We start from the raw sequence: 17,297 nt of genomic DNA on the forward strand, positions 1-17,297 counted from the left end.
CCAGCACAGGACAGGGGTCTGTGTGCCACCAGGAGATGGAACACGGACAGACAGACAGTGAGAAATCGGAGAGAGAGAGACAAGGACACAGAAACAGAGAGAGACAAGCAGGAAGACAGAGCCCGATACAGAGAAAAGCAAAGTCGGAGAACGAAGGCGACAGCAGGACAGCAGAGATAAAGGGAGATGGACAGAGAGGGGGGGAGAGAAATTCAGGCTCGAAGCTCCAGAGGGAGTGACAGGGATAGCCGAGGAGAGACAAAGACAGGAGAACAGAGAGACAGAGACAGGATCAGAGACAGACAGGGAGACTCAGAGACATTGGTGCTTCATCACCATCATCTGCGGGCGCCGCCCCTCACCCGCGCCGGCTCTGCGGTCTACACCCATCCTTCAGGTGACCTCATCGGCCCCGTGGCTCTAAACACCACGTCTCCCCATGACTCCCCACTGTTTCTCACCTGCCCTGACCTCTGCCTGCACCCCTGCGCCGCGCAACCGGCCACCTTCGCTCCCGCCGGCGTCCCCGGCTCCACGTCCCACCCATCGGTCAGGACGTTGCTTCTGCCCGCAAATGAAGCCCGTGTCATCCATGTCTCCTCTCCCCGGACCGCGGTCGCCCCCGCCCCCAACCCCGACCGTCACCCCTCACCCCGGCCATCGCCGCCCCAACCCCCACCAGCGCTGCTGCCACCTCACCCCGAACATCATTTTCCAGGCTGGATGTTTTTGTAAAAGCAGAGAAGATGATGCCACTCCCTTCACCCTCGTGCTTAAAATCCATTATTGCACTTAAATAAAACCCAAACTCCTTAATCGTGGTATTTAAATCCCTGCAGGATCTGCCCGTGCCGGGTCTGCCCTCATCCCCGCCAGCCCCGCTCTGGCTGCGGGAGACCCCAGGCCCTGCGCGCCGCCGGCGCCTGATCTCCTGGAATCCGCTTTGGGAATGAGAAGAAGGGTCACCCCGGTTTCACGGATGGGAACATGGAGGCTCACAGGGGTGCAGTCACCTGCCCAAGTCCCAAAGGGCAGGCTGGACTTGAACCCCGGGAAGTTTGTCCGGGAAGCACAGAAAGGGAGAGAGGAAAGAGGGGAGGGGGGGCAGAGAGACCCAAGAGAGACGGGGGGGAATGGAGTCTAGGCTGCAGGGCAGGGGTCTCCCCCCTGAGCCCTTGCTCCCAGCGCCCTCTGGGCCCCCTGACCTCGGCCTGGTACCGGGGCAGCCAGAGAGTTGGCCTGGCAGCACCTGACCCTGGAATGTGCCCCTGGGGGGAGGCCAGCCCAGGCTGACGATGCTGCTTATAAGCCCCATGGGGGCCCCTGCAGGAGCCAGTAGGCGGGAGCTCAGCCCAGCAGCAGAAGCCCGGAGCCCAGACGGGCCAGGTAAGAGGCCCGGTGGTCACCCCCTAAAAGCCTGCAGTCTGTGACCTGGCTCTCCTACCCCTACGTGTCACTGTGATTCTCAGCCTCTGGACCCTCTGTCTCCTCCCGTCTCTAAATAGGTCTCTCGCTGTCTCAGGTTCTGACAGCGAGATATTATGCTAGTTAGCAGTCCCTCCAATTCTCTCTGTGTATCTCTCTCCCTCTTTCCCTCTCTCTCTCTCTCTCCCTCCTTCCCTCTCTCTCTGTCTCTCTCTCTCTGTCTCTCTGAATTTCTCTCTCCATGTCCCTAACTCTCAGCCTGTCTCTGAGGATATTTCTTAAATGTTCTGCTTCTCGGGCTCTGTCCCTGTCTTCCACCTGTCCCTGTTCATGGATGGCTAGACCCTTTCTCGATACCTCCCTTTGCACCTACTTCTCTCTCTCTTCGTCTCTCAGTCTCTAAATCTCTCTGTCTCTCTGGGGTGGGGGGTGCGGGGTGGGGATGGTCTAGGTTCTTGCCTGCGGGAGGGCCAGGAAGGGAGGGAGAAAGAGGGATGTTGAGACCTGGGCTGAAGACCCCCCAGCTTTGCCTGAGTCCCAGTCTCATCTTCAGGTGTTGACATGGTGGCCACAGTGAGAAGCCCTTGGGGCTTGTTCCTGGGGTACCTCATCTTCGGTGTCACAGGTATTTGAGTGTGCGTGTGTGACTGTCTGTGCTTGGGGGCACAGCTTTTGTTGATGTTCAGACATGACTCAGTGTCCCGCCTGTGACCGTAAAGCTGCGCGGCAAATAGCAGCCTGTGACTGCTTCCCTGGGGTTGTGCACGGGTAATTCCTCCAATCGCGGCAAATTCGTGTGTGACAGTGTGACGGGGTGTGTGGTTGGACCTGTGAGGGTCAGTGTGTGATTGGGTGAAAGCCTCTGGAGGTTCGTGCCTCTGAATGTCGGGTGGAGGGACAACGGTGTGGCGATGCAGGGGACCCAGGGAAAGCGAGGGGCGGATAAGCGGGAGATGGTGCTCCCGAGGGAGCCGCCGCTTGCTGGGAGTCTGTGCCTGCTTCCTGGGTCCTCGGTCTTGGGACCCTCCCAGGAGCCCCCGTCACGGGACTGTGTATGATGGTGCTTCTGTGTGAACGGGCTTGTGGCTGGGCGTGACTGCGGGACCGACTCCCTGGGCCTCTGGCTGTGTCCGCCCCTCCCCGCCCCAGCCTGTGTGCGGGGTCCACTCGTGCTGGGGACTGTGCCCGGCACGCTGCTTGTGTGTGTGGTATGAGTCCCAAAGACGGGTCTGCGACTGGAAGCTGAAATGCACCTCCTGACCCAAGCGACCCTGTCTCCTGTGCCCTGAGTCCCGCTCCCACCCATGACGCCGCCCCCGAGCCTGAACCCACCCCAGTGAGCCCTGATTCCCCCGGGGAAGCCGTGCCCCCGCCCTGGATGGTGATAGCTAGGGTCCCACCTCGTGAGCCGGCCCGGCCGGGACTCTGCGCTGCCCAAGCCCCGGCGCCGGATTCCACTCACAAGACCCCTGAGCCCGCCCCCAGACGTGACCCCGCCCCTGGAGCCCTCGCCACGCCCAGGCCCCGTGACCCCACCCCCAGGAGCCCTGGGCCGGCCTCCCGGGCCCGCCCCCAGCCCTGACTCCGCCCCCAGGATCGCGCGCGTCGGGGGCCGGCGGCCAGATCATTAACGGCGAGGACTGCAGCCCGCACTCGCAGCCCTGGCAGGCCGCACTGTTCTTGGAAGACGAATTTTTCTGCGCGGGCGTCCTGGTGCATCCGCAGTGGGTGCTGTCCGCCGCGCACTGTTTCCAGGAGTGAGTGCGGGGTGCGGAGCGCAGGGCAGGGCTGGGCCGGGGGGCGGGACCTGGAGGTAACCCGCTGGGCGGAGGGGCGGGGTGGGGGAGTGACTGACTAGTAACAGGGTGCAGGTGAACAGCTGAGAAGGCTCTGGAACCGGGAAGGAGCTGAGCCTGGATCGGGGGAGTCCGGAGGGGCGGGCGAGGGAGGCGAGAGCCTTTGCTTCCGAAAGACCCGGAGAGCCCTGGGTTGAAATCCCAGCTCAGCTGCTGAGTCTGCAGTGAGCAATGGCAAGTTCTTGTCCCGAATTATTGTGAATGGGGATTTGGGATCATGGTTAAGTAGCTCTCAGCACGGAGCTTAGCGAGGAGGATGGGGTCTGGGTAGGGAACGGGCCCTCCCCGCTGTGGGGGACGGTGAGAGGGGAGACAATGACGACGTAGTTGCCGCAGAACTCACCTGCCCTCCGTGTCCCCAGCTCCTACACCGTCGGGCTGGGCCTGCACAGTCTCGAGGCCCACCAGGAGCCGGGCAGCCGGGTGGTGGAGGCCACCCTCTCCATACAGCATCCGGAGTACAACAAACCCTTCCTCGCCAACGACCTCATGCTCATCAGGTTGAACGAATTAGTGTCCGAGTCTGACACCATCCGGAACATCAGCGTCGCCTCCCTGTGCCCGAGCGCTGGGGATTCCTGCCTCGTTTCTGGCTGGGGTCTGCTGGTGGACGGTGAGCTCGTGGGCAGGGTCTGCCCTCTCTGAGGGGTCCCCTGCCGGCCGGAGGGGCTGACCCGGAGCTCTGTGTCCCAGGCAGGCTGCCCACAGTGCTCCAGTGCGCGAATGTGTCCGTGGTGGCGGAGAAGGAGTGCAGCGAGCTCTACGACCCCGTGTACCACCCCAGCATGCTCTGTGCGGGCGGCGGGCAGGATCGAAAGGACTCCTGCAACGTGAGGAGGGGGAGGCGCGGGTGCCTCGGGGACAGCTGGAGAAGGGGGTGACAGACATACGGGGACTGCGGTGGGACACGGGGACAGAGAGACACAGGGAGATAGTGACAAGGGGAGAGAGAGACGGGGAGAAACAGGGAAATAGACACAGGATTAAGGAGAAGAAAAGGAAGAAAGAAACTGAAATAGTGAGCAACACAGGGAGACAGAAACACACACAGAATAATACAGTTGACCCTAGAACAACGTGGGCGCATATAACTTTTAACTCCCCCAAACTTGACTACTCATAGCCTACTGATACCATAAACAATCCATTTATTATATTTTATGCATTCATGACATACCTAACTCTCCCCTAAATTTTGCAATACTTCTAGGCTGCGGTTCTGCTGCAAGTTTTTCAAACTGTGGCAAATCTCCAAGAAATTTTTCAATATATTTATTGAAAAAGATCCACATGTCAGTGGACCCACACAGTTCAAACCCATGCTGTTGAAGGGTCAACTGTATACTCAGAAAGAAACAGACAGACAGACTTACAGAGATGAAACACAGAGAGAAATAGGAAACATCTAGAACCTACAAAGAGATATAGGGACACACGGAAACACTGAGACAGAGAAACAAGCCACAGAGGGAGGCAAAGGAGAGACAGACAGACAGACAGACAGAGATAGATCAACAGCAAACCAGAGAGAAACAGCCAGCGGGCAGGACATCAGAGGCAGGACATAGAGAAGCAGGATTGGGTGGGTCCAAGCTCTGGAATGGAACTTCCAAAGGGTGTGTTGCTGGGTTTTGTTGTGTCTTTGTCTCTCCAATCCCACTTGTGTTTCAGATTCTGACTCTCTCTCTCTCTCTCCCTCTCTCTCTCTCTCTGTGTGCGTGTGTGTGTCTTTTCACAACAGGGTGACTCTGGGGGTCCCCTGATCTGCAACGGGTCCCTGCAGGGCCTCGTGTCATTTGGACAAGCCCAATGCGGCCAAGTCGGCGTGCCAGGCGTCTACACCAACCTCTGCAAATTCACTGACTGGATAGAGAAAACCATCCAGGCCAGTTAGCTACGGGGACTGGGGCCCGTGAAATTGACCCCCACATATATCCTGCTGAAGAAATTCAGGAATCTTGGTCCCCAGCCCCTCGTCTCTCAGACTCAGGAGTCCAGGCCTCCAGCCCCTCCTCCCCAGATCCAGGGGTCCAATCCCACCTGGAATCTTTTCCTGCATGCAGTGCCCCCTGGTGGCAGAATGCTTACTCAACTTTACCAGTGTTAGAGAAAGTTGGTTTTTCACCTTTTGTGTCCCCTTCCCCTAGATCCAAAAATAAAGTCTAAGAGAAATGCAGGTTCTGTTTGAAGTGTCCTCCTCGTTTCCCCTCCCACTCAAGAAATTCGTGCATGTAGCTTTCCCTTCTTGCGTCTCAGTTTCCCCATCCGGGAAATGGGAGCTTCGACCAGGAGGGCCACAGGGTTTCAGAGAGAGGAGCCATTGCCGGGGAGGTTAAGAGGAACCAATTCTGTGGATGGTGTCTGGTTTCTGAAAAGTCAAGTCAGGAAATGGTGAATATATGGGATTGTCTGGCGTAGGTTAACTATTTAGCTTTGGTTGACCCATTGTTGTTTTGTCTTCTTAACTGCATTTAAGAGTTTTTACTTCGTCTCTGCCTTAGGCCCCTGCTGCTGTAGCTGGAGGCCAGAGGGACGAATCCCGGAGAGAGCTGCTGTGAGCGGGAGATATGGAGACCAAAGGCCGAGAGGGGACTCCGAGGGCCCACGAATGTGAGGAATTGCCATTATGCGCTTCACTGATGACTTATCCTAATAAAAATAGACTCTTAAGAACTCATATTCAATATTCATAAGGAGATATTCAAATCTGTATGTATCTCTTAACATATTCTCAAAATATATAAAGGTGTGAAATAACAAAAGTAAAATCTACAAATTCCAACTCAGAGAATGGGATCTTACGGTGACCCTTAGAAAGTAATAGAACAAAAAAATAAGGATATAAATGATTTGAACAATATGATTAACACACTTTACTGAATGGCCATATGTAACACAGTGCCCCCAGTATCTGCAGAATATAGAATCCTTTCAAAACACACACAACTACCAGAATGGCTAAAATTGAAAAGAATGACAGCACCAAGTCTTGCTTACATGTAGAGCAGCTGGAACTTGCATGCATTGCTGGGGGGAATGTGAAATGGTGCAATCACTTTGGAAAACAGTTTGGCAGATTCTTAGAAAGGTAAATATACATCCACCCCATGGCCAGTGCTCCACTCCTAGGTATTTATGTAAGAGCTGTAGAAAAAAAGAAGAAGAAAAAAAGAATAACAGGCCCAGGCATGGTGGCTCATGCCTATAATCCTAGCACTTTGGGAGCCTGAGGTGGGAGAATTGCTTGAGGCCAGGAGTTTAAGACCAGCCTGAGCAATAGAGTGAGACCCCATCTCTAAAAACAAACAAACAAAAAAAACCATCCAGGTGTGGTGGTGCACACCTGTAGTCCCAGCTACTCAGGAGACAGAGGCAGGAGAATCACTTGAGCCCAGGAGTTTGAGGCTGCAGTGAGCTATGATGATGCCACTGCACTCTAGCCTGGCAGAAAGAGCGAGACCCTGTCTCAAAAAAAAAAAAAAAAAAGGACTTGCCTACAAATGTTTGTAGTAGCTTTATTTATAATAGTCAAATTGGAAACAAAGAGTCCATCAGCGGATGAATGAGTAAACAGACTGACATAACCATACAGTGGAATGCTACTCAGCAATAGAAAGAACCAAACTATTGATGTAGGCAACAATGTAAATGCATCTCAAAATCATTATGCTGAGCGAAAGAAGTCAGACACAAAATACTGTATACTGTATGGTCCCATTTATATGAAATTCCAGAATAAGCAAAACTAATCACTGTTGCCTGGTTGCCAGGAGGGGAGAGAGGATTGGGTATGGAAACAGATTGAGAATGGCCATGAGAGAATTTTCTGGGGTGATTAGAATTTTCTATAACCTTATAGGAGCAAGGATGACATGAGTGTGTGCATTTGCCAAAACATATTGAACCACACACTTGAAACCCTGCACACCGAATTGTGTGTACCTCAATAAAACCTTTACCTCAATTAAAAGAAACCACACACAGCATTTACGAAAATGAATCAGATACAGAGGTATGAAGCAAGTCTCAACAAATTTCCAAGGTATAATATATCAGGCGTGTTGTCTGACCACAATGTGATTAAGACAGAAATCATGAGAAAATGATAACCAGAAAAATCCCCAGGTGTTTTGATTTTAAAAGAACACTTCTAAAGAACCCACAGCTCAAACAAGAAATACAATAAACATTAGAAATATTTTGAATTGAATGCTAAGGCAAATGCAAGACATACAATACGTGTACCATATGTGCCTGCTACAGTGCTTGGAGAGAAATATGTGATCGTAAGTACATACATTAAAAAAAACACAAGCTGAGAATTAATTAATGATTCGATCATCTCCAAGAGTAAGGAGAATTAACAGCAAAATAAACCCCAAAAAAGAAGGAAAGAAATATCAAAGATAAGAGCAAAACTGACTGGCAGAGAAAACAGGTACACACTAGAGAAGACTGCCAAGTTTGTTTTCTAATAGATTAATAAAATTGGCAAGCCCCTAGTAAGAATGACAAAGACAAAATAAAGGAAGACACAAATAGCTAGGATTAAAAATGAAAAAGGAGGTATACTTCAGCTCCTGTGGGCATGAAAAAGGTACTGACATATAAACAACTTTATGCCAGAACATTTTAACATTTATAAGAAATGGACAATTTCTTTGAAAAATATAATTTACCAAAACTGACTCAGGAGGAAGGAGAAAATCTGAAGAGTCATGTTCCACCAATAAATATATTTAAGCAGCCATGCAAAAATCTTCTCCCAAAGAAAACTGTAGGCTCAGATTGCTTTGCCAGAATGCTCAGATATTCAAGAAAGAAATAATCATAAAATGTCACAAATCTTCCAAAAATTAAAAGAGAAGGAACATTCCTCAACTCTATTCATAAGGATATAATAACCTGGATGCCAAAACCCAACAAGGACCGCTGGGAAAGAAAACTCACAAACCATGTGAGTCCTGAGTGTAAATGCAAGAACCGTAAACAAAAGCTGTTTCCAACAACACATGAGACAATGGGGCATTATAATGGAATTGAGTTTACACGAGGCATACAGGGTTTTTTAACATCAGGCTATCAATTAATGCCATTGACGACACTGACAAAGGGGGAAATAATATGATGAACAGGTTTTCTCTACACTCACACTCAATGCACAACCTCTGTGACCCAATGTATGGGCTTCCACACCAGGCAAGTCTCCAGTTCTCCGCAGCCACCACTGGGTGTCCTACAATTGAGTTCAAAGCTGACACTAGCTACCCAAAGTTAGTGCACATCCCACAAGGCAAGGGCTGGGTCCCACAAGACTGCCCCCACGTCAGGTGCCAATCACAAGTCCAGGTGTCACCTGTGCTTTTGGCTCTAAATCAGGAGGTCCCATGACGCCCTCCTCAGGCTTGATCATTTGCTAGAATGATTCACAGAACTCAGGGAGACACTTGGTAATGTTTCCTGGTTGTTATATAATAAGAGATATGATAAAGGACACCAATGAACAGCCAAATGAGGAGGAATGTAGGGCGAGGTCCAGAAGGGCACTGTGCTCAAGGCATCTGTCCCCATGGCGTGGGGTGCAGCACCCTGCCCTACAGGCGGATGCACCCATCCACCTGGAATCTCTGAACCCCATATTTTAGGGACTTTTATGGAGGCTCCATCACACAGGCATGACCAATTGTTAATCTCTAGCCTCTCTCCCCTCCCCAGAGGACGGGGAGCTCCCAGCTTCTAATCCTGACTTAGTCTTGCTTGTGACCAGCCCCATTTAGAGCCCACCAAGTGTTGCCTCATTAGAACAAAAGACGCTCCTATCGGCCAGGAAATTCCAAGCGTTGTGCCAGGAACTGGGGGCAGAGACTAAATATATATTTTTATTATGTCACACCTGGGAATTCCATTAATACAGAGCCTCGTAGTTGTTCCCTCCACTCTGACTTGAAAACACGAGGAGCACTAGGTGTGTGTTAGTACCCCACGGCTGCCGTGGCAATTTGCCACAAACTCTGCGGCTCCAAACAGAAACATAACCTTTCACAGTTCTGGAGGCTAAAAATCCAAAATCAGAGAGCCATGCTCCCCTCCCTTCTGGAAGCCTCTGGGTTGGAATCCTTCCCGCTTCTTCCAAATTCCAGCAGCTCCAGGCATTCCTGGGCTTGTGGCAACATCATTCTAACTTCTGTGTCCATCTTCACGTGTCCTCCTTCTCTGTCTCTGGGTGCCGTTTTCTGTTTCTTATGAGGACACTCTCATTGGACTTAGGGTCCACCCTTATCCACTATGACCTCATCTTGACCCTTACCTTAATTACAGCTGCAAAGACCCTATTTTCAAATAAGGTCATACTCTGAAGTTCTGAGGACATGAATTTTGGAGGACCACCATCCAACCCACTATGGGACAGCACCACTCTCCTCTTTACTGGACTGTGGACCTCAAGGCACACAGACATCTGGCCTAGCCCAAGCTGGGCTGCTCTGCTACTTCTCTTTTACGTTTCTCCTGTGAATCCTATTCCACACCTGTAAAACATGGCAGGGTGGTGTCTGTCTGTGTCCTTGCCATTTGACAACCACAGAAAAGGCCCACTCCACTCATCCTGGCACTGGGTTTGCAAACTACAGGGTTTAGGGTCGATGGCAGATCACCAGGAAGGCCAACAAGCACCTAGACGTCCATCAACCCAGAGTGGGCAGTGTGGTCACTGTGTCCCAGAGCCTAGGGTCCTCCAGAAAGTGTCTATTTTGGAGTCCCCAAGAGCACGGTAGCCGGGAGGCCACTAGCCTGGACTCCAGTGAGGCCCCCTGGGTTGTCTGCTCTCTAGGCCACGGGCAGGGTATGGTTGGGGACCATGCGCCTTGGGCAGGGGGGATGAACAGCAGGGGAATCTATCAGCCACCAAAGCTACAAAACAGAAATCCACTTTGAAAAAGCAGATTTGCCACAAACCCCAGGAGAGACCAAAAATTAAATGAATGAATGAAATAATTAATATAAATGGAAGCCAGACTTTTAGGAGACCGGGATGGCGGTTGGGGAAGTCACAAGAATGCGCGTGCCTATGGCAGGAGGCTGGGGGACTGGGAATGTCACAGGGACAGTGAGCTGGAGGAGATGGGAAGAGTCCCCAAGCAGGGGAGCTGATGGAAAAGCCCAAAAAGAATTCAGCTGCTCCCCTGGAGCTAAGGTTTAAACTTAGCCCAGGGGCTGACACCCAAACCTGGACCAGATGAAGGAAAGTTACGGGGATTAGCTAAGCAAGGTGAGGATTAGGTCTGGGACAAGCTCTCCCATTCCTGCCACCACCACCCCACCTGCCTCACCCCCCACCCAGAAAGACCCCAAACATTCCTGAGCCAGTTGGAGAAGTTAAAGGACATGGAACTTACGTTCGGACGGTCCTTGCTGTTTTTCTGTCAAATTTTCTTATCGATATGATGTTCTGAGCTGTCAAGGAATGGAATGCTGATAAGATATATTCCACCACGGTCTGGAATCCACAGCCGAGAATAGTTTGAACGGGTAAAACCTGCCAAGACTGGAATAAGGAAGCAGCTACCGCTGTTTGCACAATATCTCACATCAACATGTGACCCAGCAGCCACCACCTCGGGCCCGTGGTGTGTCTGTCCCCTTGCACACTGCATTGCTTTTATCTCTCTGTGAACAGTGGTCAACTAGATCATTGCTCCTGCTTTTTTTAAAGTTATTTTTTATTTTGGTAAAATATATGTGATACAAAATTCAGCACGGTAATCATTTTTAAGTGTACAGTTCAGTGGCATTAAGTACATTCACATTATCGTACCACCATCTTTGGAACTTTTTCGTCTTGCAAAACTGAAACTCCACACCCATTAAACACTAACTCCTCACTGCCCCTTCCCCTCGGACCCTGCATCCATCATTCTACTTTCTGTCTCTATGAATTTGACTACTCTAAGTACCTCATATGGGTAGAATGACACAATATTTGTCCTTTTATGATTGGCTTACTTCACTTAGCACAACGTTTTCTAAGTTCATCCCTGTTGTAGCACGTGTCAGATTTCCTTTCTTTTTCTTTTCTTTTCTTGTTTAATTTTTTTTTAATTTCAGCATATTACAGGGGTACAAATGTTTAGGTTACATATATTGCCTTAGTCCCACCTGAGTCAGAGATTCAAGTGTGTCCATCCCCCAGACGCACCGCACCCATTAGGTGTGAATATACCCATCCTCTCCCCCCCTACCTGCCCAACACCTGATGAATGTTACTACTGTATGTGCACAGTTTTAAGGCTGAATAATATTCTATTGCAGGTTTACACCACAATTTGTTTATCTGTTCATCCATCAGTGGACACTTAATTTCCACCTTTTGGCTATTGTGAATAATGCTGCCACGAACATGGGTATGTAAATATTTGTTCACGTCCTCGCGCTCAGTTCTTCTGAGTGCACAGGGGGTTGGGGCACTGACCCACCGCTAGGTAGAAAATCCATATGTGACTTTTGACTTCCCCAAAACTTAACTACTACTATAGCCTAATGACCAGAAGCCTCACCATAACATAAACAGTTGATTAATGCATATTTTGCATGTTAGATGTATTATATACTATCTTTGTACAATGAAGTAAGCTAGAGGAAAAAAGTGTTGTTAAGAAAACCGTAAGGAAGAGAAAATATATTTCCTATTCATTCCATGGAAGTGGATAGATCATCCTAAAGGTCTTCATCCTCATCATCTTCAGGTTGAGTAGGCTGAGGAGGAGGAGGAGGAAGAGGAGAGGGTGGTCTTGCTGTCTCAGAGTTGACAGAGGCAAGAAAAAATTCCACGTATAAGTAGAGCCACACAGTTCAAACCTGTCTTGTTCAAGGGTCAACTGTATGCCCAGAAGTGAGGTTGCCAGAGCATAAGGTAATTGTTACTCCCACTTTTTAACTCATTCCTGGTATTGGAGTGACTCATCTCACTCTTTGTCATGTGACATTGCAGGATCTGCTGTCGGAGTGGCTGTACCCATTTCCTCCTCCCTTCGAAGTCGAGCTTGGCCTGTGACTTGCTTCAGCCAATGAATGTTATGTTGGCAGAAGTGACAGTGTGTCTTAAAGAGCTTTGGTTTCTGCTTCCTTCTCTTGTGCTCCTATCATCAGCATTCTCCAAGGAGCCACTGCACACACAGCCTGGGTCTCAGAACGAGGGCACGTGGGGCAGACCTGAACTTACTGCTGCAACCTGGAGCCAAGCTCAGCAAAGCCCAGCAGAAACCCAGCCTATCTGTAGACCCATGAGCATGGAAGTAAACATTTATTATTACAAAATCATGAAAATTTTAGATGTTTTCTATGCAGAAAAACACTAACAGAAAAACCAAGCTAAAATTGCCTTCACCCAGCAAGGCATGCCAACGACCACCCTCTGCAGGTTGGACAAACTCGAGCATGATGTAAACTGTTGGTGGCTGTCTGGGCATTCTGTTACAGGATGACTTTTTGGTAAAGGCATCCACTGAGAAATCTGTTTCACCGGCTTTGCAGACCACCTGTGCCCAGGTGAATAGAGCCGGATGGAATGAGGACAAAGCCCAGGGCCCTGGGCTCCCAAACAGCCATGTCATGGGCTACCTGGGCTGTCACCCAAAGGGACATTCCACACCCTACACAATATCAGCTGCAGGCCCTCCTGCCACCAACCACAAAGACGAAAACCCAACGTCTTCTTGGTCTCTTTAAATATTGGAGACAGGACATCCTACATTGGAAATTTCACTACAGCTTCTCTGCCAAGCTGCAACACAAATAGCCGGATTTGAGAGGGGACCCCACAGGAAGAAACCTCAAGAGCAGGCCAGACAACAGGGTCAGGACTAGGGTGCAAATTTAAGGATCTCCAAGAAACAAAACAACTCAGTAATGGAGATAAATAATATTTTAATGCAAACTTAAAAAAAATCGAAATTAGTGTAAAAAATCCACTATGAAAAAAATACCAAAATCTTAAATAAAGATAGGCTCTGACAGTGTGTCTCTGAGCAATACTGGAGCCTGAGGCCAAAGGAAAAATGTGAATCCCACGTCCACATTTTTACGTATTTGTTATGTGGAATGATAAAATATATATATATATATGGTGTCTGGCTCTGCTTCCTGACACAGCTTCTTGCAGTTTCCTGGGTTATAGGAGCACCTTTTGTTCTAATGAGGGAACGGGTCTCCCAGATGGGGCCAGGCACTCGGGAGACCAAGCCAGGAGTAGAAGCTTAGAACTTTCAGCCCCACCCAACATTCACTGGAGAAAGGGGAGGGTCTGGACATGAAATGAATAATGGGTCATTCCTACATGGTGAAGCCTTCCTGAAAATCCCCAAAGTGCAGGAGAGCTTCCAGGTTGGGAAGGCATTTACCTTGTAGGGGAGGGTGGTGCACCCCAACTCCACGGGGACAGAAGCTCTTATACTCAGGACCCCACCCCCAGACCTTGCTCTATGCCTCCCTTCATCTGGCTGTCCAAATGTACCTTTTATCCTATCTTTTATTAAATAACAAACCAGGAAACGTAAGCAAGTGTTTCCCTGAGTTCTGCAAGTCCTCCTCGCAAATGACTAAACCTGAGGAGGAGGTCGTGGAAACTGATTTATAGCCGAGAGGTTGGAAGTACAAGTGACGACCTGGCATTGTGGTTGGCGTCTGAAGTGGGGGTGATCTTGTGGGACTGAGCCCTTAACCTCTGGGGTCCGCACTAACTCCAGCTAGTGTCGGAATTGAACTGAATCGTAGGACACCCAGCTGGTGCCAGAGACTTGGCTGATGTGAGAAAAACCCACACATCTGGTCACAGAAGTCTGCAGTGTTGAGAGTTTAGGAGAAAGAAAGTTTGTTTTTTCCTAACTCACACATTGTAAGTTAATACTTTTAATAAAAAGTATTAGTGATGGTTTGCTTCCACTAAAGCCAAGTATGTAAAGTTATAATAAATTCTTTTGGGGTATAAATAAAATATTTAAACTTAGTATGGTAAGTTTGAGTACAGTTACTTTTTAATTTTTCAGTATATTTTAACTATAATGATCAGGAAAAAAATATAAAGCATTAACATTTCATAGGACCTCGGGGGAAGGACGGACAGTTCATATGGCCTTAGCAGATGAATCAACAGGTCGTTTTAGTCATATTAAGTTGACTTGGCTAGACATGAACTTGGTCACTAACTTTGCTTAAGATGGTTCTGCAAGCAGCCTCCCCTGCCTGGAGAGGACATTCATAATGACAAAACGGTGACACCTGGGCCCCTGCGGCACACGTTGCTCTGAAGAAAGGACAGAGTGTCCAGCTGATCCCCTAGAGATGATGCCAGACCTCAGCCGGTTGGGTATAAACACGTCCAACCCCAGAGAGCAGGCGGGAGGCCCGGATGGTGGGAAGGGAAGGCCTGTCTCTTTCTCTGTTGTATGGACAAATGGCTTTTCCTGATTATCCAGACAATGTCTCATAAAGTGACACTCGCCATGGTGGCTATGTCAGTCCCTGGTGACCCACCTACAAATGACCTTATCTCCAAATCCAAGACCTCAGTCACCAAATTCAGGCTCCAGACTCTGCGATCCATATTCCCTGAGGTCAGGCTGGTGGTCCCAAGCTCCAGGCTTCAGACCAGTCTCTGGACTCTTGGAACCCAGGCTTCCCTTCCTCGACCCCACATTCCAGGTTCCAGGTTGATCAGGGTTAAATGCACCACACCTGCAGGCCAAACCCAGCTGCCGCCTGGTTTTGTAACTAACGTTTGCAGTCATGTCCCTTCATTTGCATGTTGTCTGTGACTGCTTTTATGCTGGGACAGCAAAAATGAGTAATTGCAGCAGAGACTGTCTGGCCCACAAAGCCTAACATTACCGCTTTCTGGGCCTTTCCAGAAAACGTTTGCTGAGCTCTGGTCTAGATTCCAGATGATGCCTGACTGCAAACCCCAAGACCCGGAATTCAGATTCCAGGCTCTGGGTTCCACAGCACAAGCTGGAGACCCCGAAGTCTGACTCTAGACTTCACCCCCAGGCTCCAGACTCCACGCCTCTGCTCTAGATCCCAAACTCCAGACCCCTGACTCCAGGCAGGACCCCAGCCACACTCCAGAGACAAGCAGAGACACAGTGAGAGATCTACTAAAAGGGACAGGAAAGAATGATGGGGGGAGAGAGAGAGAGAGAGAGAGAAACAGAAAGGGAGAGAGGGGGAGAGAGTTGTCTGCCTCAAAGACAGACAGAAACAGAGCCAGACAGACGCCATGCTCAGAGAGAAGCCCAGACTGAGGGATACAGTGATGGAAAGAGTCAGACACCATTCATTCATTTTCATTCATTCAACACATATTTCTCAAGTGACCTTAGCAGATAAATAAACAGGTCATTTTAGTCATACTTTGGCAGCAGAGAAACACAAGGAGAGCCAGAGAGAAGGAGGGCGACATAGAGACACATAGAATCAAGAGGTGAAGACACGAGAGGCGGAGACACAAGCCCAGGGGAGATGCCCAGAGGTGAAGGGCAGAGGAAGAAATGCAAATATAAAACAAATGCAGTCTTGACGGGCACAGCTGTAGGAACACAGGCATTGGCTACATTCAGGAGCCCATGCCCGACCCTAACGCCAAATGCAACCTCAGCCCCAGCCTCAGCCCCAGCCCCACACCACCCGAGTCACCAACTCCATGCCCCATAATCCTTGATTCCAACCGTGTCCCCAACACAACAGAACAGCTGCTGCTGAAAGGGCTGGAAGTGCAGGATCAGGTGAGCCCCTGGCTCCTAAGGGAACATTCCAAGGGCTGGGAGGGGAAGTCACGAGAGCAGGGGAAGCTGTTTTTGACAGAAAGGACTGTCCATGACAGCCTGCAATCTTATTCTGTTTTTTCCTTTTTCCCCCATCTGTATCCCCCGAGTCTTGCCTATGTCTCCAGCTGTCTTGGGTCTCCCTGTGAACTTGGGCTTTGTCTCTCCCTTGCTTCTGTCTCGCTGACTCTGTGTCTCTGTGTCAGGTGCGCTGTGTCTATCCGCTTCTGACTCGGGCTCCATTCATCGCTCTCACTCTTGCTCTGTGTGTGTTTCTGTCTGTTCTCTCTCTACCTTTGTCTCTTTCAGCATTTGCCTCTGGGTACGTGTGTCTCTCTCTGTCCCTCTCTTTAACCCTCTCTAACTCTGTCCCTCTCTCTCTTTCCTCCACAGGGCAACTCTGAGGGCCCCCTAGTCGGCAGTGGTCTCTGCAGAGCCTTGTGTCATAGGGAAAAGCCAAGAGTGGCCAACACAACATAGCAGGCATCAACACCAGCCTCAATACAGCAAACCACCTAGGCCAATGATGCTGAGATTGACATCACCCTGCAAAATCCAACCTCAGTCTTGAGCCTCTAGCCTGGGCCCCCAGCCCCTCCTCCCTCACACCCAGGGGTCCTGAGCCCTGGGTTAGGGATTCAACATACGAATGGGGAGGTGTGGAGAGGACAGAATTCAGTCCCTAACAGGTAGTATAATCTGATGACATGAAATTCAAAGCTGGGGACCCTGCAGAAGGAGGAAGTTAGAATGGTGTGAAACCAGCAAGGTGAGGCGAGATGCCTGCCCCCCCCCTCACTGGATGGTAGGAGGGGAGTGGAAGAGTGTACAGCTGCGACCACTTCAGAGAGTCAAGATTGCTGGATCCCACCCCCCAGTTAAATCCCATAGGAACTGGAACAGGGAAAAAAATTATTTTATTTTATTTTATTTTATTTTTTTATTTTTAGTAGAGACTGGTCTCCCTCTTGCTCAGGCTGGTCTCGAACTCCTGAGCTCAAACAATCCACCCGCCTCGGCCTCCCAGAGTGCTAGGATTACAGGCGTGAGCCACTGCGCCCGGCCAGGAAAAAAAAAAAATTTAATATTGTCAGCTGTCCTAGAGGTGAAGGAGTATGGGGGCTTGTTTTAAGCAGATGGGGGGAAGTATATTTGGCCTGGCTTAGGAGACAGCTTAGCGCGGCTGTCAGAGGATAAAAACTGG

The 17,297-nt window shown here is 49.9% G+C and overlaps 1 protein-coding gene across 1 annotated transcript; it reads left to right on the forward strand.

The window, feature by feature from the left end:
- The first annotated feature begins 1,313 nt into the window (after positions 1-1,313).
- Positions 1,314-5,467, forward strand: KLK4 (kallikrein related peptidase 4). Its single transcript, XM_045531839.1, has 6 exons — positions 1,314-1,386; positions 1,979-2,050; positions 3,020-3,182; positions 3,644-3,894; positions 3,975-4,111; positions 5,023-5,467. Exons 1-6 carry the CDS (start codon positions 1,314-1,316, stop codon positions 5,173-5,175), a joined length of 849 nt encoding a protein of 282 aa, XP_045387795.1. The 3' UTR covers positions 5,176-5,467.
- The last annotated feature ends 11,830 nt before the right edge of the window (positions 5,468-17,297 follow it).

This window comes from Lemur catta, chromosome 19, assembly GCF_020740605.2.
Source record: "Lemur catta isolate mLemCat1 chromosome 19, mLemCat1.pri, whole genome shotgun sequence".
Classification (NCBI taxonomy): domain Eukaryota; kingdom Metazoa; phylum Chordata; class Mammalia; order Primates; family Lemuridae; genus Lemur; species Lemur catta.